Below are 24,153 nucleotides of genomic sequence, written 5' to 3'. Positions count from 1 at the left end.
TTTATAAATATTCTAAATTAATTTTTTTAGAAAATATAAACAAATCTAATTAAACTATTATAAATTATTTGTTTTAATTTAGAATATTTATAAATCTTATGCAAAACAAATAAAAATTAAAAATAGAAAGATTAATAAATTATCTAAATAATAAAAAACAAATATTAAAATATAAATAAATGAAAATAAAACTGAAAATATTTATAACTATCTAAACAAATCAAAATACATTTTTTTTAAAAAGATTAATAAATAATCTAAATTAAAACAAATATATATTTTAAAATATAAAACAAATCCAAATAAAACAGAAAATATTTATAAATATTCTAAAATACAATTATTTTAAAATGAAAACAAATAAATAAATATAAAACCTTAGAAAATATTTATAAATATTCTAAATTAAAACCAATATTTTTGAATAAACAAATCAAAATAGAACACTAATGCTGGGTACACACCAAAAGATTTTTTACATCTTATAAGATTTTCAAAATGTGATAGACCACACACATGAGGACAAATAATCCTAGATTGAACCGTTTTGCTCCTATAATGTGTGTGGTGTGCCATGATGTGACAAAGACAGCACACCACACACGAACAGATTTTCAACCAGAGTCCCGACTGTAAACACAGGAATTATCGCAAAATCTCGTGAGACTTCAGAATAAGTATGGCGGTGATTGGCACAAATGTCAATTTCGATCTTGATTCAATATCAATTCATAGCCTACTGTACATATAAGGAAAGTTTGCCTTTTTAGCACTATTTTAAACTTTTCTTGGGTAAATTATATGTGCTTGGAATCATTAATATTCACTTGTGTGTGCTTATATAAGTATCATTAAAAATATTAGGATGTAAATTGTTAACGTTTTAAAATTTCACATTTAAAGAAATCTAGTGTTTGATCATAAATATATATTTAAATGCAAAAACCTAAAAATAAGTAAGCAGTTATGATCTGCAATACTTTGAGCAACCAGACACATGTATATGTGAGCGCTCCGTGAACCACGTATGAGCGCGCACGCCGCCGGGAGATGAGAGCATGTCGGAACTCTGTTTTTCCACGCCTCTGGCTTTAACTTTTATGCCACATTAGCGCCAAAACGCTATATTTTATTGTTTGAATTTTGTTTTCAAGTTTTTAAAAAAAAGCTTAGACTTTCAAGTTTCATATCAAAAGCAGGGTTGAGAGAAAGAGAGAGACGCATGAGTGACAGAGAGATGGAGAGAGAGAGCATGGAAAGGAAATTAACGAATATGCTGCGTGTTTTAAATAGCGTTAAAAAATTAATGAATAACAACGCGCAATATGTGGCGGCCGGTTGATTCTGTGGCGCACCGCCACTAATTAGTCTATGTGTGGGAAACACTGATGTTACAGAGTGAGCTAGAGGTGTAATGGTAAAAAAGAAAAAAAAACACTGCTGTTTCTTTATAATTGTTGTCCTCAGGTGTCTCTTGGAAAATAGCTATATTATTCTCTTTGAAATTGCCTTATTAAATAAACTTTAAATAATTGTTTTTATAGTCAGTTCTTGACTATTTCATCTCTCAGCGTGCTTTCGGATTGAATATTATTTGGTTTCACGTGAGTGTGCACGCGTTTGTCCTCGGGGTTCCCCCCACACATCAGGATTTCTGATCGTAAATATTCAACATGTTGAATATTTACGATTCGCGATCGGGAAGGCTCCGACGTTCTTCCGAGCAGGTTCGGACACTCTTAACACACTTCACACCACAGGAAAATCTGATAAGATAATCTTTAGAACCATCAAGATAATCGGGACATAGCTAGGATTGTCGGAAGGGGGGAAATCGGCCCAAAATCAGCCCGATTATCTTTTGGTGTGTACCCAGCATAAAATATTTATAAATATTCTAAATTAAAACTTTTTAAAAAAATATAAACAAATCAAATTAAACCATTAAAAACTATGTTTTAATTTAGAATATTTATAAATCTTTTCCAAACAAATCAAAATTAAACATTAGAAAAGATAACAAATAATCTAAATTAAAACAAATATATTTTTATTTATTTTTTAAATCTAAACAAAAAACAGAATTTTTTTATACATTTTCTAAATTATTATTCTTTTTTAATATAAACAACTCAAATTAAAACATTAGTAAAGATTTATAAATAATCTAAATAAATACAAATATTAAAATATAAACAAATAAAAATAAAACAGAAAATATTCATAACTGTTCTAAATTAAAACATCTTTTAAAAATATAAACAAATCAAATTAAAACATAAAAATAATTTGTTTTAATATATAATATTTATAAATCTTTTCTAAACCAATCAAAATAAAACATTAGAAAATATTAATAAATCATCTAAATAAAAAAATAAAACAAATAATTTATATATATATATATATATATATATATAATTATTTGTTTTATTTTTTTAAATGTTAACAAATCAAAATAAAACATAAAATATTTATAAATATTCTAAAGTAAAAATATTTTAAACTGTAAACGAATAAATATAAAACCTAATAAAAGTTTTCTAAATATTCTAAATTATTATTATTATTTTTAATATAAACAAATCAAATTAAAACATTAAAATATGTATAAATATTCTAAATTTAAACAAATAATTATTAAATAAAAACTAATCAAAATAAAACACTAGCAAATATTTATAAATAATCTAAATTAAAATAAATAATTGTAGTGTTTTATTTTGATGGTTTACATTTAAAAACTATTAATTAATAATTTTTTATGATTTGATCATCTTTCCACACACACACTCACAAACCCCATGCAGTTCCCTCATCAACCACCAGGGGTTTGCAAAGCCCAGTTTCAGAAACCCTGTGCTAGTTTCCCACTGAACGCCTTTAAACCAGTTTATTCCAACAATATAATTGGTCTCACCATCAGCACACAAGCCTGTTTGCCATCCATGAAGCCCTTGGGAATGGCGTTGGGCGTGAGGATTTCATACCTGAGCGAAAACACAAACCACCATTAACAGTCAGGTCTTATACTCGAGTCTCAACTAATTCCGTCTGAAGGAGTTTCACTCTGAGAAGCATCTGCAGTGTTGGTCTGATACCTCTGTCTGAACTCCTGGAAGACGATGCGGTTGGGGAAGCCCTGTCTGCAGATACGGATGCCCTCCAGCACACCGTTACACCGCAGCTGATCCAGAACCAGGTGAGGGTCCAGCTTACCAGCCTGAGACACAAAACATCAACATTAGCATGAATACAGGACAAACTAAGCCCAAAGTATTCTTCCGTTTTTATGCGTATGCTAAAGTAAGTAGTTGATGTAAGTTGCATCATCATCTATTTTTCGAACCGTGTGTACTCTGTACACCCAGCTTGTGCAATTCTTTGCATTAATTAGTTCGCCTGGGCCATTGATTCACAGATAAACAAGAATCGAAAGGCACAAAATGTGCAGACACAGGATGAAGACTCAAACGGTCAGTCAGACGATGCATTTTGGTTCAAAATGAAAGTCGGGTTGACGTCTAAACCAGTCGCATTTTGGATGGAATAAACACCAACAAAAAAAAAAAAAAAGTTGAAAAGCATGCCAGTACACTTATTACCAGCTTCACTTATTCGTCTACAGAAGCTCTTATTGAGAATTAACTGAGGTTTAGATCTTTGGTCGCCATTATGGAGATCAGTGTTTCCTTGAGTTGGGCAGTTTGACTCTTGGCTTTTTATGCGAGTTTGAGGTTTTTGTTACAGTGTTCATCAATGCATATAATTTGTTGTAAAGGAAGCCAGAGACAAAGATGATCAGGTGATATAGCATCATAAAGAAGAATAATTCACTAATCGTATCACTGACTGAAAGTGTTTGTGTTTGTTATTAACAGATTATTTTCACCAACAATACTTTCTCGCCACAGATCAGACATTCTGAATGTTTAAACACATTATGGGGGGAAAAAGGCGCAGACATCAAGAATCAACAAATTAAACTCAACGATGTTGACATATTTCCTGCCGCAATGCATGCTGGGAGCCATGAGTTTTATACCATGGTGGCTCCCAGCATGCATGAAGCATGTCACCATTGTTGACATTCATATGCCGATTCTTCGTGTCTTAAGATTTTTCACCCGATAATGTGTTTTAAAAATCTAAATTCATTATGTCTGATCTGTGGCTAGAAAGTATTGTTGATGAAAATAATCTGTTAATAACAAACAACCACTTTCAGTCAGTGATAAAGACTAGTGAATTATTCAACTTTATGATGCTGAAAACTATATCACCTGATCACATTCATGCTTTTCTTGCCATAAACACTAAAACCAATGTTAAAAAGTCAAGTCAAACTACCCAACTAAAGCAAACACTGATCTCCATCATGGTGACCAAACTGTTATTTTCGAAAGAATATCAGCATCTAAACCTTAATAAGAGCTTCTGTAGACGTATGACAGAATTTCTGGAGAGAAATAGCGCAGACACTTGACTAAGATTAAACTTTTGGGCGTATAGTGTATACCTAAACAAAGAAAATCTGTTTTTTTTTGGATATGGTAAAACCACGATAATCCCAAGATTCTTTGAGGTGAGATTCCTTAGACTATGCGAATCATACAAAGTATAACTATCTTTCTTTACAGTACTTTTCGTACCTTTTTCTCGTGGTTGGGAATGATGCAGCGGACAAAGTTGGGGTTGGTGTTTCTGAGGGTGGCCATGAGTTTGGACAGCTGCTCCTTGTAGAGCTGCCCGACCGTCCGGAACATTCCCTTACGGGTCTTAAACGCTCCCGGAAGCTCCGACATCCCGGCCACTTTATCCAGACCCACGATACGGTCCACTGAGAGACAGACAGACAGAGAGACAGACAGACAGGGTCACTGCGCTGCAGAAAGCTTCATCTCCGGCATGCAGTCTGGTCATGAGGATGTGAAAACGTCCCACACACTTCAGCACTGGTGACAAAACCACAGAGACACACGATGCTGGTGAAGAGTGGAGGGGAAACACACACGGGAAAATGGATCCAACTCAATGCAGTGCAGGTGACACGTACGTGTGTGTGTGTGACATCTTCATGTATGTATGTATGATGGTGTGTGTGAGTGAGTGTGTGTGTGTTCAAGGGTCCAAAATAAACGCTCACCTCGTTCATGAAAACACCAGTTCAACTGACACAAACTTCAGCACAATTACGACCGATTCATTCTCCAAGTGTTTCATGAATGAGGCTCAACGAGCACAAAGAAGTGCACATCTGACGCCACTTTTTAATAAGAAGCACATGGTTTAAATTTGAACCAAGAGCAAATCCAGTGAATTCAATCAAATTAGACGGGCAGGGACCATTGCATGTCTTGTGTTTTTCAACCTTTTTAATTACTGCTTATAACTGATTATAATTATTGTCATAACTCCAGGATTGTGTGTTATACACTGTATTCACACTGTAACAAATTTACTAAAATTCAAAGCAGGGTTACTGTCATTTAACTAGAACTATTTTTGTTAATTTTAAATAAAGCTGAAATAAAATATAAATACAAGATTAAAAAACTAAATTAGAAATGCTGCCCTGCCATGGCTAAATATTAAAATAAAATTAAAACGAAAAATGTGAATATATATATAAAATATATAATGGAATATAAATAACATAAAAGTCATGTCTATCCACAAAATTAGAAGAAACACATTTTATTTTCTATTAACATTATTATTAATTGCAAATTAAAAGACATAAACCTCCCTACCCCCCAACATTTCTTTTTATTAAAATAGTTTCGCCTCTGTCGCCTTTGGCTTTTGGCTTGCTCAGTAGGGAACAATAAATATTCAACTATATTACTGATCAGCTCATTTAAATGATCATAAAGTCATAATTAAGAGATAAAATGTTGAAAATATGACTTTAAATGTCCTCATTATTAGATAAAAAGGTCAAAAATATGATTTAAAAGTCATAATAGTGAGATAAAAAGTCAAAAATATGACATGCCAAGTCACAATTATAAGATAAAATGTTGAAAATATGATTTTAAAAGTCCTCATTATTAGATAAAAAGTCAAACATATGATTTTAAAAGTCATAATAGCATGTAATTTTTTCAACATTTTATCTCACTATTATGTCTTTTAAAATCATATTTTCAACATTTTATCTTATAATTATGACTTACCATTTCATTTTCGACATTTTATCTCACTAAGTCATAATTATAAGTTAACATTTTGAAAATGTGATTTTATAAGTCATAATAGTGAGATAAAAATTCAAAATTTTGGATTTAAAGTCGAAAATTATGACTTAAAAATCGAAATAATGATTAAAAGTCCTAATTATGAGATAAAAAACTGAAATTAGATTTTCTAAATTATGACCAAAACACACACTAAGACATTTCAGAGATGAAATTATGCTTGATATTTTGTTTTAAATGTGCTTTTGATTTTTTTATTCACACGTATAATAATAATATTTACATTATTGTTTTCATTTTGTGTAATATATTTTTTCCACACACATTTTATTTTAACTTAAATTGAAGATAAAGCAGAACATATGCATTACTAGTGGCTACTGTACAATGCTGAACAGCTAAATATTTAATAATTATTAAATACAACAAAATTTATCAGGATAGATTTTTTTTATAAACCCATCATTGTCAGGTTTGGCTGAAGTGAATTTTGGACCCCGTGAGTGTGTGTGTGTGTGTGTGTGTGTGTGTGTGTGTGTAACTGCATACTGTGGTCATGTTTCACGAGTGAGAACAGAACCAAACCCATGCAGTTTATACCCATTTCTGCAGTACCACAGACCAACAGCGGGGGCGCCAAAGCACACTATTACACAGAGAGGAGAGACAGCAGAAACATCAGAGAAATATACTGTATAAATCAACACCTCGGAGAAACACAGTCACACAGGACAGCCGACGGACGGATGGATGGAGAGAGAGAAATCAGAGACTGGTCACCTGGTTCTAAATGAAGGAATGGAAAACGCTGATAGAAATAAGCTCTCTGACAGTTCTGGACCTCTGAGAGACGGACAGACGGAGACAGAGGAGTGTACAGAGGTCCAGAGGGACGAGAGAAAAGAGACGGATGGAGGGATGGAGAACAGAGGAGCGAACACCAGACGATACGAGCAGAAGAGAACAGATCCAGTGTAAATACAGCAGTCATGGCTCAACATCTCAGCGGCCGAATGCAGACTCACCGTCCTTCCACAGCTCCGACACAAACTTATCCGTGGACTGATTGAGCAGAGACGCCACGTTATCATTCAGAGGGTCCATGTTCTTCATCAGCCACTCGTCCGCCTTGTAATCCACCTGGAAACACACACACACACACACACGTTTAACCCTCTGGGGTTCTTCATTTATGGGTCACACTCAGGACCTTCGGGTCAAAAATGACCCGGGATTAAGATAAAAAAAAGATTTGAGTATTTATATTTTTGTTCAATATTTTTTCTTTTCTTTTTTGGTGTTTTGAGATCATTTTATGATTTATAATTAATATTTATGCAATAATTATGACCCAATTTTTCCCATTGAATATAATATAAAATGTATATATATATAATTTTTTTTAATTAAAGCTGTATTTCATTTTAGGCCTCATGAAAGCATTTTTTTAAATGAGATCGGTGCCATCCGGTGGACACATTGAGCATTTTTATCACGCAATAGCACATTTTTACCACTATAGCGTTTTATAAAAATAAAAAAAAATCGTAGCTTCATCGGAATGGTCCGAAACTTGGTGACTTTATTGGTACTTGGTATATGAACACCCAAACAAATTGGGGACAGGATTTGAAAAGTCTAAGTGGTCGTAAAAAAACTCAAAACATTAATAAAGACCAAAAAATACTAAAATATAAAAATAAATATTAATTTAAAATATAAATACAGTATTAAAATATAAAAATGTAAAAAATAAAAACTACTAATACTATAATACAATTTAAAAATAAACATTAAATTCAAAATATGAATAATGATCCAAAATAAAATGCTAAACAAAAACAAATAAAAACTAAATCAAAATATCAATAAATACTAAAATAAAAAAATATAAAATATAAAAATAAACTAATTTAATATATTAATAAAAGACCACATAAAATATTAAAAATACAAACAAATTCTGTTATAAAATATAAAAAATAATAAAAAATATTAATACTGTTTTAAAATGTAAAACTATACAATTTTAAAATAAAAACTAGTTAAAAATATGAATAAATGCTATAATAAAATATGAAAATAATCATAAACTCAAAATATTAATAGACCAAAAAATTACTAAAATACAAAATAATTAAATATCAATAAATACAGTAATAAAAAGTAAAAATATAAACTACTAATAACATTTAAAAATAAACATTAAATTCAAAATATTAATAAAGAGCAAAAATAAAATACTAAAAATCAATAAATACTATAATAAAATATAAAAACTATATATTTTTAAATATACCAAGTAACAATAAAGTCACCAAGTTTCAGACCATTCCGATGAAGCTACGATTTTTTTATTTGAATAAATCCGGCTCAGAAATGACCGAAGAGCCCCAGAGGGTTAACGTCCCTCAAATGGTACGTGTGTCAAAATGCACCTTTCCGGCGTAGTGGATGATGCAGAAATCGGCCTCGTCCTTCAGTTTCTTGGGCTTGTGGAACTTGGGATGCGTGCCCTGCTCCTGCAGGACCTTCTCCACGAAGCTCTTGTCCGTGGCTTTGGGGAACCAGCACTCCTCGTCCAGCAGAGCCAAGATTCCCGGAGGACTGGCCTGGAAAAACACACAACACAGGGTTCTCCAGTCACAAACCAAAATCAGTTGGTCCTACCCAACTAAATCAAACACTGATCTCCATCATGGTGACCAAACTGTTATTTTCAAAAGAATATCAACATCTAAACCTTAATACGAGCTTCTGTAGACGTATGACAGAATTTTTTTTCATTAGACCATGGCCCATTAGACCATATTAGTCCGTTTAGACCATAGACCCATTAGACCATATTAGTCCGTTTAGACCATAGACCCATTAGACCATATTAGTCCGGGACTAATACTGTTTGGTTGGACACTCACAGGCTTCTCGATGAGCTCGATGCAGGGCTGCAGGTCGAGGCCGAAGTCGATGAAGCTCCACTCGATGCCCTCGCGCTGGTACTCCTCCTGCTCCAGGATGAACATGGTGTGGTTGAAGAGCTGCTGGAGCTTCTCGTTGGTGTAGTTAATGCACAACTGCTCGAACGAGTTCAGCTGCGGAGAGAGGAGCACAAACACGGTCACTACCGCTAGGCATTGTGGGTGGCGGCGCTCGTGAGGAGTGGGCCGTACCTCGAAGATCTCGAAGCCGGCGATGTCCAGGATGCCGATGAAGGAGGCGCCCTGACGCTTGGTCTTGTCCAGAGCTTTGTTGATGCGCATCACCAGCCAGCGAAACATCCTCTCGTACGTGGCTTTGGCCAGAGCCTCCACCGCGAACTCCGCCTGCTCCTGCGTCTGGGCCTTCTGCACGTAGTCTCGGCCCACTTTGATGCGGGGCGAGAGGATGGCCCGAGTGAAATCCGTCACGTTCATGCCCATCAGGTGACACACCTTCTGAGCGGCTGGAGACGTGAGGAGAGTCCATTACAGACACACTCTGATAAACACTGCTTTAGCTCAGATTAACTCTCACTTCACCACAATTACCACAACAAAATACACTTATTATAAAGACAGAAATGCTGCATTGGCAACTAATTGTAAATAAAAGTTCATTAAGTTGATTTTTTTTTTATTAAACTAAAAAAAAAAAAAAAAAATAAATAATAATAATAATAATAATAATAATAATAATAATAATAATAAATTATATATATATATATATATATATATATATATATATATATATATATATATATATATATATATATATATATATATATATATATATATATATATATATATATATATATATATATATATATATATATATATATATATAGAGAGAGAGAGAGAGAGAAAACAAAACTACAAAAACACACAAGATTCCCAAAACAAACTACAAACTAAAATAAAAAATATAAAACAAAAGTAAACGAATTCAAAATAATACAAATGTCATAAAATAAAAACAAATTCAAAATATTTATATTTAATATAAAATAAAAATAAAATATGAAAATAATCGTTAACTCAAAATATTAATAAAGACCAAAAAAGTACTAAAACACAAACATTGTAATTATTTAAATAATCAATAAATACGGTAATAAAATATAAAAATGTAAAAATAAAAAATACTAATACTATAATAATAATAACATTAAATTCAAAATGTTAATAAAGATCAAAAATAAAATAATCTAAATATGAATAAAAACTCTAATAAAATATAAAAAACATTAATTCAAAATAATAATAAAGATCAAAAATAAAATACTAAAAAAATATAAAATACTAAAAATAAAAACTAAATCAAAATCTCAATAAATACTTTAATAAAATTAACTAATTATAACTATTAATAAAGACTATAACTAAAATACTAAAAATACAAAAATTAAAACGAATTCAAAATTTTAATACGGTTATAAAATGTAAAAATTTAGTTAAAAATATGAATAAATGCTATAATAAAATATGAAAATAATAATGAACTCAAAATATTAATAAAGACCAAAAAAGTATTAAAATACAAAAGTAAAAATGTATTTTAAATATCAATAAATACAGTAATAAAACAAAGTAAAAATAAAAACTAGTTCAAAATATGAATACATGCTTTATTAATATTTTGAGTTATTGGTTATTTTCTTATTTTATTAAAGACCAAAAAATGCTAAAATATTAAAATAAATATTAATTTAAAATATCAATAAATACAGTAAAAAAATGTAAAAAATTAAAACTAATACTATAATAAAATATAAAAATAAACATTAAATTCAAAATATGAATAATGATCAAAAACAAAATACTAAACATAAACAAATAAAAACTAAATCAAAATATCAATAAATAATAAGATAAAAAAATATAAAATATAAAAATAAACTAATTCAATCTATTAATAAAGACCACATATAAAATACTGAAAATAAAAAACAAATTCTGTTATAAAGTATAAAAAATCATTCAAAATATAAATACTGTTTAAAAATGTAAAACTATAAAATTTTAAAATAAAAACTAGTTAAAAATATGAATAAATGCTACTATTAACTACTAATTATTTACTACTAATATTAATAGACCAAAAAATTACTAAAATACAAAATAAAAAATATTAATAAATACAGTAATAAAATATAAAAAAGTAAAAATAAAATACTAAAAATCAATAAATACTAAATAAAATATAAAAACTGTGTGTGTTATAAAATATAAAATGTTTAATTTAAAAATTAAAACTAGTTAAAAATATGAATAAATGCTTTAATAAAATATGAAGATATCCATTAACTCAAAATATGAATAAAGACTAAAAAAATACTAAAATACAAAACAAAAAAAATATAAATAAATACAGTAATAAAATATAAAAAAGTAAAAATAAAATATAAAAATCAATAAATACTAAATAAAATATAAAAACTGTGTGTTATAAAATATAAAAATGTTTAATTTAAAAATTAAAACTAGTTAAAAATATGAATAAATGCTTTAATAAAATATGAAGATAACCATTAACTCAAAATATGAAAAGACCAAAAAAATACTAAAATACAAAACAAAAAAATATATAAATAAATACAGTATTAAAATATAAAAAAGTAAAAATAAAAACTTTAATTTTTAAATATTAAAAACGATCAAAAATAAATCTGAAAACAAAATATGAATAAATACTATAATAAAATATAAAAATTCAAACTATGAATAAAGACCACATATAAAATATTAAAATAAAAAAAAATAAAAAATATTATTAAAAGACTAAAATACAATATTAAAAACAGAACTAATTCAAAATAGCATTAAATGCTATAATAGCATAACTCCACTAGCTATTGGCCGTAGTCTAGTGACCCTCTGACATCATGATGAAGGTGTGTTTACCTGTGTCATCCGGCATGGAGGCCTGGTCCGAGTGACGCTCCTTCTTGAAGGACATGTTCCCCAGCTGAAGCACAGACGACATGACCTTCAGCAGACCTGCAGGGGGCGGCACACACACACACACGGTCACACACCGCCGTCAGATCACACACACACACACACACACACACACACACACACACACACACACACACACACACACACACACACACACACACACACACACACACACACACACACACACACACACACACACACACACACACACACACACTCACACACTCACACACTCACACACTCACACACTCACACACTCACACACTCACACACTCACCGATCTGCTCTTCCTCAGCGATGCTCATGATCCTCATGGCCTCCATGGTCTCCAGGTACATGTCCCGGTCCTGCTGTCCCGGGATGGTGACGTTCCCATTGGACAGGAAGCGGTACTTATTGTATCCCTCCACACAGAGCTCAGCTGATGGGCAGAGAAACCCAATGAGTGTTTGAGCAGAAGAGCTCACCAACCAAACGCGAATAGAGCGGCAAAATCGCGTCTACCGCGTCTAGTTCCACGGCGAATTGGACGCGCATAGAAATCGAGCGTTTGAAGCTAAATTGACGCACGTTCAAGGCACTCCAGGAGAAATATGTCAAGATTTTTTTTAAATAGGCGCTCTCTTTATAAATAAACCACAGATTTAAGCTTTAAACTACTACATTCTCACCTGAAAAATTTTGTGACACAATAGTAGTATTTTTAATTTATGCAGGGTTTCCCATGTCGTCACTTTACCACGTGACAGCATCAAGCAGGCTCCTGATTGGTTAATGCGGCGCGAATTGACGCCAAAGTTCAAATTTTTCAACTCGGGCGTCAGACGCGAATTCGCTTCAAACGCGTGAATGCACAAAAGCACCATTCGCGTGTAAACTGGACGCGCGAATGAGGCGGATTCGCGTCCTTCGCGCCGCGCGACCTCCAGACGCCTTTCCATTGACTTAACATTGAAATCACTGGCGCCAGACGCTCTATCCGCGTTTGGTGTGAGTGCAGCATGAGCTCAGAGTCAGTGTGTGTGAGGGGAGACACTCACAGCGCAGCTTGTCCCCCGCGCCCGTCAGCATGTAGTAAAACATGTGGAAAGCTCGCTCCTCCTTGGCTTGGCGGATCGCTCGGGACTTCTCCAGCAGGTCTGACGCTCAGAGTCAAGGATGCAGGCGTTTAACAGGCTGAAAGAGCCTCATTCATTATTCATGAGCTACAGAAACCATCATTAGCCTGATAGCGGTTAGCGTTAGTAAACACAAGTCGTGCTAATGTTATCAACCCCATAAATATACTTTCACCATGCTCATGTTTAACTCATCCTCATATTAGCACGCTCATAAAGATACAGGTTTCAATATTGGCTCCAACGATGTAGCCGTTAACGTCAAAGTTGATTCTGATGAACTTTCCCTGAAACACAGAAGAGACAGAAGATACATCACACTTACTAATGTTGCTAGCATGATTTAGCCATGTTTCTAGCCAGATTTAACATGTTGCCATCATGTTTTATGTTGATATATGGATTTAACACGCAGCTAGCATGTTTCTAACAAGATTAAACATGTTGCTAGCATGTTTTATCATTTTTCTAACATAATTTAGCATTTTGCTGGCATGTTTTATGTTGATATATGGATTTAACATGCAGCTAGCATTTTTCTATCCAGATTTAACATGTTGCTGGCATGATTTAGCATGTTCCTAGATAGATTAAACATGTTGTTAACATTATTTAGCATTTTGCTAGCCTGATTTAGCATATTTCTAAACAGATTTAACATGTTCCTGGCATGTTTTATGTTGATATACAGATTTAACATGCAGCTAGCATGTTTCTAGCCAGATTTAACATGTTGCTAACATGTTTCTAGTAAGATTAATGTTTCTAGTGTAATTTAACATTGCTAACATGATTTAACACGCTACTATCATATTTTAACACATTGCTAGCATGATTCAGCATGTTGCTAGCATTTTTTAACATATTTCAAGCATGATTTAACATGTTTCTAGTATGATTTTATATTTATAGTATGATTTAGCACTTTGCTAGGATGTTTTTAGTATAATTTAACACGTTGCTAGCATGATTTAACACACTGCGAACATTGTTTCTAGTAAGATTTAGCATTTTTATCACATGATTTAGCACATTGTTAGCATTTTATAATTACCATAAATAACTATTTTTAAATGTGTCTATTACGTTATCCATGTTAAATGTTTGAATTGTGACATTGGCAGCTGATCTTACGAATCGAGAGGAGTTGTCGTTCTTGACGGTCTTGGCGTTGCCGAAGGCTTCGAGGATGGGATTGGCCTGCAGCAGCTGCTTCTCCAGCTCGCCCTGTGCTCAAACACACCCATCGTCAGACATCTGATCTGAGTTCAGTTCACAACCAACCAATCACTGAGGAAGAGCTGTCGAAGCAAAGCTCCCCAGCACAACATCACAAGCTAAGCTGGAACAAACACACAGACGAGATGAAGCGCGGCCTGATCCCCAATCCCAGACACCACCGAAGTGAGCGGCCCATCACCTCTGAACACAAAACACTCGCCTCACACACACACACACACTCTTACCTGGAGTACCATCCTTACCAACACTACGACCACAACACAACTTCAAATAAAATATAAAACATTTCGTTTGTTGTAAAATAACCAAAACTAAAACTGATATCTAAAAAAAACAAATAAAAAAAACAAATGCAGAATATTAATAATAATAACAATAACAGCCGCACGTTTGGTTGTAACAACAACGCAATAAAACCACTAAAACTTAAACCAAAATGAGAATTTAAATGTATGACGTTCTTGAGACTTTAAAAGAAGGAATGTGAAGTTCTTAGAAGTCTTATGTTAATTATACGCATGGAAACTGTCCATTTGAGCTAGTTCAGTGGGCGGAGCCGAATCCCTTAAACTCCACCCACATCAAAGGAGAGCCTCCTCTTAGAGGGCGGAGCCTAATCTATTCGCTCTGATGTAGCCATCTCGTTTACATGGATTAAACTCCACCCACAACAGTGACATCGCTAGAGGATCCTCCTCTTAGGGGGCGGAGCCTAGTCTCAGCATATGGCACACTTTTCTGGAAACACTTCAGGAGTTTCGAAGTCGTCATCTGATTGGTTGAATTCTACAGGTTAGAATACTTTTTAGAAGTATGTGAAGTTCGCGGCTCCATTGTTGCAGTAAACTTGCACAACGTTTATGAATGAATAATTTATAGTCAAATTTACATTTTCACGCTAATCATGACGCGGTACTAAACGAACTGTGATTGGCTGCGTTACATGTCAGTCAAACGTCCTCTTGGGCGGTCTTTGACCAATGAAAGCTGCGAAAGAGTCCAGACCTTCTGCCGTTAGTCTGAAGCTCTGGCTACACGACACTAGGCGGAGCCTAACCCATTACCCAACCACCTCGTTTACATGGACTAAACTCCACCCACATCAGAGAAGACCCTCCTCCTAGGGGGCGGAGCCTAATCCATTCGCTCTAATGTAACCATCTCGTTTACATGGACTAAACCCCACCCACATCAGAGAAGACCCTCCTCCTAGGGGGCGGAGCCTAATCCATTCACTGATGTAACCATCTCGTTTGCATGAACTAAACTCCACCCACATCAGAGAAGACCCTCCTCCTAGGGGGCGGAGCCTAATCCATTCGCTCTGATGTAACCATCTCATTTACATGGACTAAACCCCACCCACATCAGAGAAGACCCTCCTCCTAGGGGGCGGAGCCTAACCCATTAGCTCAACCGATCGGCGAGAGTTGCCGCTTGTTGGAATTGAAAACGCAGTTCAAGTCGGACTCTTTGTGTTTCCTGTAGTGCCGCCCGTGCAGTGTTTGCGTACTTCACCACCGATGCAGTATTTGAGGAACACACACACACAGATGTTGGAGAGGTTTCACTTCATCTTGTTCAGATCATGTAAGTGTGTGTGAGATCTCTGTGTAAAGCGCCTCTCATGCCCTCGTAAAGCCAGTCTCGTTAAACACACCAGAACATTCCAGCAGCGTGAGGTTTGTGTTTCTCAGCGCCGCTGACGTCATGAGGCTCACACACACACACACACACACACACACACACACACACACACACACACACACACACACGAGCGCAGAGACAGACAGACAGACAGACGCAGCGCAGGATTCAGACGGATGACACTGAGAGCCCGATCTGCACACACACACACCCTGAGATCTGAAAGTGATCTGCTGGTCTGTGATTGGCTGGTTCTCAGGGTCGTGCGTCTGAATGGCTGTGTGTGGGCTTCATGTGTTCACCCAGCGGGGAGATGAGGGATGGGAATGAGACGGAGGGAGACAGATGGAGAGATGATGATGTGACTCACATGTGACAGGACGGAGCTGCTCTGTTGGTACAAAGAGAAAAACACTCAAACCATCAACTTACACACTCACACACACACACCGCCAGATCCAGATCCACACCATCATCATCATGAGCACGGACAAATACACTCACTGGTTTCCACAAACACTCTGAATTGATTCCTTTCCCAGGAACAAGGGCTAATGAGGGCAAGTGTGTTAGCAAGCCTGCGCTAGTGGCAATATAGCCATGTTTATTACAATAACTCATACAATATCCTCATTCAAATCTCAACTAAAACTCGTGTTATTCTCTTGTACAGCGACTTTGAGCTTGGGAAAGGCACTATATAAATAAAACGTATTATTATTATTATTATTATTATTATTATTATTATTATTATTACTGACCATTTAAAAAAATAAAAGTGCAATAAATAAATATTTTAATTAAATTTTTTAGATGTAATGAATGTTAAATAAATTTTAAAAAATAAATAAATAAACAAATATAAGGTTTTAAATCTGGTTAAAACTTTATACAGATGTAAGGCCAAACAGGTTTGAAAAAATGCATTATGAAATAAATAAATGAATAAACAAATATTTATTTTAATTTAACGCATATTATATTATGCTATGCTAATTATTATTTAATTTTATATATATATATATATATATATATATAATGTATATTACAATATGCTAAAAATAAATAAATATAAATGCAAAAATAATTAATAAAAAAATACATTTAATTATATTCTAAATCTAAGGAAATATTAATATTTTATGTATATTACAATTTGCTAAACAAACAAACAAATAAATAAATATAAATGCAAAATTAATTAATAAAGGAATACATTTATTTACAAAATAAATAAATCTAAAAAAATATTATTTAACTTTATATATATTTAATGTATATTACAATATGCTAAAAATAAATAAATATAAATGCAAAAATAATTAATAAATACAATAAAAAATGCATAAATGTAATTATAAAATAAATAAATATTTTTTTTATAAATATTAATGTATATTACAATATGCTAAAAATAAATAAATATAAATGCAAAAATAATTAATAAATACAATAAAAAATGAATAAATGTAATTATAAAATAAATAAATCTAAAAAAATATTTTGTAATTTTATAATTATTAATGTATATTACAATATGCTAAAATAAATAAATATAAATGCAAAAATAATTAATAAATACAATAAAAAATGCATAAATGTAATTATAAAATAAATAAATATTTTTTTTATAAATATTAATGTATATTACAATATACTAAAAATAAATAAATATAAACGCAAAAATAATTAATAAAATAAATGAATAAATTAAATAATAAAATAAATAAATCCAATCTAAAAAAAAAAATTATATTTAATTTTATATATATTTAATGTATATTACAAAATGTAAAAAGAACAACAATGTTAAAATAAGTTGGGCTAAAAATGAATAAATATGAAGTTCTAAATCTGACTCAAACTATATGGAGAAATATGGGCCAAAAGGCTTGCAGAAATAAATAAAAGTATAAACTAAACAAATAAATAAAAATAAAAATTTTCTTTAGCATAATTCCTGAAGGTTAAGCTGAACTTTCACTCCAGCGGCGTGAGGAGGAGGAGGAGGATGTGACATCATCACTGATGTTCGGCTCTGGGCCGTTTCTGACCTGCTTCACACACACACACACACACACACACACACACACACACACACACACACACACACACACTCGGCTCAAGAACTAACCTGGTCTTTCTTGGTCTTGTGAGACGAGGCCACGTGAGCCAGATACTGAATGACCTTCTTGGTGTTTTCTGTCTTCCCGGCTCCTGATTCGCCCCTGAGCACACACACCAACAACACCACAAGAGAGTGAGACAGAGCTTTCAGACAGACAGATCACAATCAGAAAACACATGCAAGACCATGTGACTCACGTGCAGAGAATCGATTGGTCCTCGCGGTCTGATGGAGACGGAGAGAGAGACACATCAGATCACATTAAACAACTTCACTACGACACTTTCAGTGATGGGAAAATCATATTTCAATGTGTATGTATTCTGAGTGAGGAAATCATAATTGTGCACATTTTCATTTTTATTTAGAGTTGAATTTTATTTGACTTAATTTCACTGACTTTGTTTGTTAAATGTAGAATGTATTACATGTGTTTTGAGTAAGATAAGTTGTCAGGAAAGTAATATTTTTAATATTTATTTTAATCATATTTAATATTCATTGATTTAATTCTTAATATTTATTTGAAAAACAATGTATTTTTGATATATTATACATTTTTTATTTGATTTTATTTCTATTTTCTATTTATTTTAATGATTTATTCTTCCTTTTTCATAAAAAATATATATATTTTATGTATTTTAAGGGATTTTATTTTGCAGGAAATACATATGTTTATAAAAAAAATACTGATAAAAATAACTGACTTTGTTAAATGTAGAATGTATTGTATGTATTTTGAGTAAGATAAGTTGTCAGGAAGTAATATTTTATGACTGATTTTATATATATTTTATATTTATTGATTTCATTCTTAATTTTTATTTGAAAAACGATGCATTTTTTATATATTAAACATTTTTTTAATTGATTTTATTTATTTTTATTCTTCCTTTTTCATAAAAAAGGATATATTTTATTTATTTTAAGTAGGGCTGTCAAAAGATTAATCGTGATTAATCGCATCCAAAATAAAAGTTTGTGTTTACATAATATATGTGTGTGTTCTCTGTTAATTATTATTTATATATAAATACACACAAGCATGTATATATTTAAGAAAAAAATATTTTTATATATAAAACATTTATATTTATATATATTATAGATTATATAAATCTATATACATGCAAATATTTCTTAAATATATACATGAATGTGTGTGTATTTATATATAAATAATAATTAACAGAGAACACACACATATATTATGTAAACACAAACTGTTATTTTGGATGCGATTAATCTTTTGACAGCCCTAATTTTAAGGATTTTATTTGACAGGAAATACATATTTTATTAAATTTTTACTATTTCAATGATTATTATTTGAAAAACAGGATTTATTTTAAGTGATGTTATTTGGCAGGAAATAATGTTTTTAGATTTTATTCATATTTTAATATAGATTTTATTGATATAATACTTTTTTTTTGTATTTGATTTTTATGTATTTGGATTATTTGGCAAGAAATATATATATTATTTGTGTGAAAAAAGACATATTTTATGTATTTTGAGAGATTATTAGGCAGTATTTATTTTAAATGCATCTATATTTTTTCCATTCCTGATTTTTCCGTTGACAGTCATGATGTGAAATGATGGTCATTATCAGTGTACTGGAGGCAGAGAGGCACATTTATGACACATTTATGATTATCATAAGAGGCAGTAATGCTCTGAGCAGTGTCTGTCAATCATGTGTCATGTTGGGGGGGCTGAATTGGCTATAAATTGCTCAGGGCGGAAAAACACGCCTGCATCTGCCCTCGCCAAACCCTTCTGAGCTTCTGCAGCAGGAAGCGCTCAGACCACAAAACAGGAAGTCTCTATCTGGCTTCCTGTGACTGGAGAAGGAGCCGCCTTTCCACAAAACTGCAGAATCTACTTTAGTTGAATCAACAACACAACTATTAATAATAATAATAATAATAATATATAAATAGTGCATTTATAAATAAGCAGAGGCTATTGACACCAAGTGCAAATAGTGTAGATGTTATTTATTAAGTGCAAATTATGATATTATATTTACACCATGTAAAAGTAGCTCTTTGCAATATGAGTAAATATTAATTAGATGCCATTTATACTTTATTTCGACAGATATACACTATTTGCACCTCAGTGTTGTTGTACATTAACAGGATGCAATAATAACAGTGTAAATTATTATATTTATCAAAATTATTTAATGGATGCCGCCTTAATGGAACAATAAAAGCCCTCCCTACACAATAACTGCTTTTATTATTAATAATCATTTCGTTAGGCACTTCATTTCCACTTTTAGACCATTTTCTTCATTTGTATTGAAAGTAAATGCCTTTCTGATGTGATGTGTGATGGGAAAAGGGAGAAGAGCGAGCTCTGCAAAAGGCGGATTCGAACCCGGGTCGTTCGCGTCAAAACCAAGATCCTCAAGCCTTACGCTCTACTGACTACAGCACCGAAGACGGTCCCTAATTTATTTTAAATCTTGTTTTTCCCAAACTGGCATTGTAATGCTGCGTTCACACTGAACGCGAATAGCATCAAATTCGCATCTAGATGGACGCTTGAACATTTTGAATCCACAGCGAATTGGACGAACGTATAAATCGAGCGTTTGAAGTGAAAGGGGCAAGTGGGAGGCGGCTCGGCATCAATGTAAACACGCATTGGCGCGCGTCTAGAGATCCTGCGGCGCGATGGACGCGATTTGGCCTCATTTGCAAGTTCGGTTCACGCGAATTAAGCGTCTTGCGCAAGTGATTTTATTTGGTGCTTTTTGTGCATTCACGTGTTTGAAGCGAATTCGCGTCTGACACCCGAGTCTGAACTTTGGCGTCTGTTTGCGCTGCATTTATCATGGAAATCGCTCGCTCCAGACGCTCTCTTCACGTCCGATGTGAACGCAGCATCAGGCCAACAAGACACACTATTTGCATTTTTAAAAATGTCATCTGTAAATAATGTGTTGAAATAATTAGTGTAAATTCATGATGAACACTAGCGTTCAAAGTTTTGGGGTCGGTACGTTTTTTCTTTATTAATTTAATTATTTTATTTTATTCAACAAGGACACATTAAATTGATCAAAAGTGAAGGCCTGTTCACACGGGGACGATTTTTGCGCGCGTTTATCGCAGACGTTTACCACCTCGTCAAAACAAGCGCCAATGTGAGTGTGCACAAAGGCGTAAAAGTTACAAATATTAGTTTCTGTTCCTCTCAATTCCGATTTTGTTTTATCTCCTACGGTGGCCGGTTTAGTCCAAGATTAACATGGCTTCCAGTTCGCCCTCGTCATCGAGTGTTAAAACGCAAAAGGCGAAGCTTGAATTTACGGGTATGTCCCTCTTTGGCTAATGTACTTTCAAGATGGAGGGGCAACATGGCGACCCGCATTCGAACCCTCACCCGTATGTATTTTCAATAAACTTACGAGAATACTTTATTACTTGAAAGAAGTAAATATACATTAATGAGCACATATATTTTTGTGTTTTTAGCTAAGAATGAACTAAAAAAGTTACACAGTGTAGCTTTAAAAAAAAAATGCCTTGGGCCCCTTTTTTTTGTGTTGACGCGACGCGTTAAAAACTGTCCGACCAGCTTTTGTTGACGTGCCTGGAGCTGCTGAAGTGACAGCAAAACACCACTTGGTGGCGCTCAAGCACAAAACGGTATTGCCGAGCACACACTGATACGACGAAGAGGAAGTAGACAAAGAAGAAGATGAGCTGCTAATGCTGCTTGCCAGTTAGCAAAAGTGTGTGAATGGTTTTGGCAAGCACATAAATACTGTCTCTCTTCTTCTTCTTCTTCTTCTGTGAGACGAGCGAGTGTCAGAAGTGTAAAGTGGAGCAGCGCCACCTTGTGTGTCATCTACTGAATTTACACATTCACAGGAAATCGCTTGGGTGTGAACACGTGCGAAAAACGCTGGCGTAATGATGATAAATTCAGCTTTGATCGCAGGAATAAATGACATTTTAACACACATTCACATAGAAAACACGGATTTTAAACTGTAATAATATTTCACACTTTGTACAGCACGTTTGATCAAATAAATGCAGCGTCGTCCAACTTAGCGTTAGAGGCTTCATCCAATCAAGAGTGAGCAGTAATAAAACACATTTGTTGTAAAGTCCCTGAAGGCTATTAAAGGTGCAGAGCTGGGCCTGGGAGCGGTAATGAGCAGCGTCCCGGCGTGAAGCGGTTAAGCAGGAATCGGGGTCAGAGACTCTCTGCGGGAGGATTGGAGAGGCACATTAAATCCTGACGGGGGAACAGAGTAAATCAGGTCCTGCTCCACACACACACACACACACACACACACACACCAGCTCGGAGAGCCCAACCCGGAAAATAACACTCCATTATTGAGCAGTGTGTGTGTGTGTGTGTGCAACAGTCAGAATCAGATCAAGATGCCAACAGAACGGTCTCCAGAGCCAATCGTGTGTGTGTGTGTGTGTGTGTGTGTGTGTGTGTGTGTGTGTGCTGTTACCATCCAATCGGCGATACAGGGTCCCCAGATATAATCAAATTAGATTAAAGCATTCCTTCACGCATCAAGCTGTATTAGAGCTGAACAAGTTACATCATTAAATCTATACCGTGTGTGTGTGTGTGTGTGTGTGTCTGTGTGTGTGTGTGTGTGTGTGTGTGTGTGTGTGTGTGTCTGTGTGTGTGTGTGTGTGTGTGTGTGTGTGTGTGTGTGTGTGTGTGTGTGTGTGTGTGTGTGTGTGTGTGTGTGTGTGTGTGTGTGTGTGTGTGTGTGTGTGTGTGTGTGTGTGTGTGTGTGTGTGTCTGTGTGTGTGTGTGTGTGTGTGTAAAAATTACATTATCAATATGTGCCAACATGTTTTCGTCAAGCAATTTTCAACTTTCTTTTTTAGTTATGCAAGATTCAACTCATTTTAAAGTCATTGTAATTTAAGTTGAAATGACTTAAACATTCAAGTTGGTTGAACTTAATTTAAGGCGGCAAAGTTATATTTTTTACGGTGTGTAACACGATGAATTTCAGACATTGGGCCCCATCATACACTCGGCCAAGTGTGTTCTGCTAGTTTCAGCTCGACGTCCAGCTCCTCGTTGTTTAAATATCAAATGCACTGCCGCCCATCTGTGTGGAAGTTTAAATTAAAAATACTGTACTAAATATTTTTTTATTTTATATAAAATATATATTTTACAAAAATGTTTTAGTCTAAAATTACTATAAAATCAAAGCCATATGTCTAACCAAGTTGTGTTCCAAATTTGAAAAGTTGATATCACAAAAATTGAGATTTTGTTTAGGCGCTGTACCAAAAACAGCCACCTCTCCGACGATATGCGTTTTGTCAAGATTAGAAAAGATTTTGATTATAAAGTAGTTAAAATAAATGTTGTAATATGAAACATGACGCCGGCCACTAGGGGGAGGAGCCCGCTAGAAGAATTTAAAGTACCGTTTCCATGGTAACGCAACGTCCGATTTCAAAACGGTTTCCACAGGAGGAATTTTGAGTTCGTAAGCTTTCGAATGAGACCTAATTTATGATAATTACTCAAATATATGATATGAAAAAAAGGCGATAAAAAAAAAAAAAAAGAGTGCCAGGTGTCCCGCCAGCAGGACGGCCTATAGGAGGTGCAAATGGCTTTTAAAGGGAAAGGGAGATGAGGCTCTGATTGGTTTATTGAACATTACACCCAAAACACACATGACTCATTAAGAGGCGAGGGACGACACTTTTGGATCATGCGTCTGACTCGTTTAACTAGCAAAAGTGGATTTGGACACGCCCCTAAAAGCACTTGCGCCTTCAGACCAGTAAAATACGGCCCTTTATCTGATAAATAAAGTTATGCCATATCATATATATTCAATTTCAGGA

At 33.6% G+C, this 24,153-nt stretch overlaps 2 protein-coding genes across 6 annotated transcripts in view; both read right to left on the bottom strand.

Annotated features, from left to right (window-relative positions):
• Positions 1 to 24,153, bottom strand: part of LOC307125013 (E3 ubiquitin-protein ligase TRIM35-like) — a 302,217-nt gene that overhangs the window by 155,275 nt on the left and 122,789 nt on the right. The window lies entirely within an intron of this gene.
• Positions 1 to 24,153, bottom strand: part of myh9b (myosin, heavy chain 9b, non-muscle) — a 74,030-nt gene that overhangs the window by 21,926 nt on the left and 27,951 nt on the right. For 2 of the 5 annotated variants that reach the window (XM_079813866.1, XM_079813867.1), the window contains exons 4-18: positions 18,469 to 18,496; positions 18,278 to 18,371; positions 16,514 to 16,534; positions 14,389 to 14,481; positions 13,478 to 13,541; positions 13,177 to 13,275; positions 12,414 to 12,557; positions 12,080 to 12,175; positions 9,371 to 9,642; positions 9,119 to 9,292; positions 8,639 to 8,812; positions 7,226 to 7,340; positions 4,653 to 4,840; positions 3,102 to 3,223; positions 2,921 to 2,990 (exon numbers count right to left, since the gene is read on the bottom strand). In XM_079813866.1, the coding sequence (XP_079669992.1) occupies positions 2,921 to 2,990; positions 3,102 to 3,223; positions 4,653 to 4,840; positions 7,226 to 7,340; positions 8,639 to 8,812; positions 9,119 to 9,292; positions 9,371 to 9,642; positions 12,080 to 12,175; positions 12,414 to 12,557; positions 13,177 to 13,275; positions 13,478 to 13,541; positions 14,389 to 14,481; positions 16,514 to 16,534; positions 18,278 to 18,371; positions 18,469 to 18,496 (1,754 nt within the window). Of the gene's footprint in view, positions 1 to 2,920; positions 2,991 to 3,101; positions 3,224 to 4,652; positions 4,841 to 7,225; positions 7,341 to 8,638; positions 8,813 to 9,118; positions 9,293 to 9,370; positions 9,643 to 12,079; positions 12,176 to 12,413; positions 12,558 to 13,176; positions 13,276 to 13,477; positions 13,542 to 14,388; positions 14,487 to 16,513; positions 16,535 to 18,256; positions 18,372 to 18,468; positions 18,497 to 24,153 lie in introns of all 5 variants that reach the window. The other 3 variants (XM_079813868.1, XM_079813869.1, XM_079813870.1) reach the window with 2 other exon arrangements.

The sequence above is a fragment of the Gobio gobio genome (assembly GCF_949357685.1).
Source record: "Gobio gobio genome assembly, chromosome: 1".
Taxonomy (NCBI): Eukaryota; Metazoa; Chordata; class Actinopteri; order Cypriniformes; family Gobionidae; genus Gobio; species Gobio gobio.
Note: the sequence above shows the minus strand (reverse complement) of the source record. Positions and strands in the feature narration are given on the sequence as shown.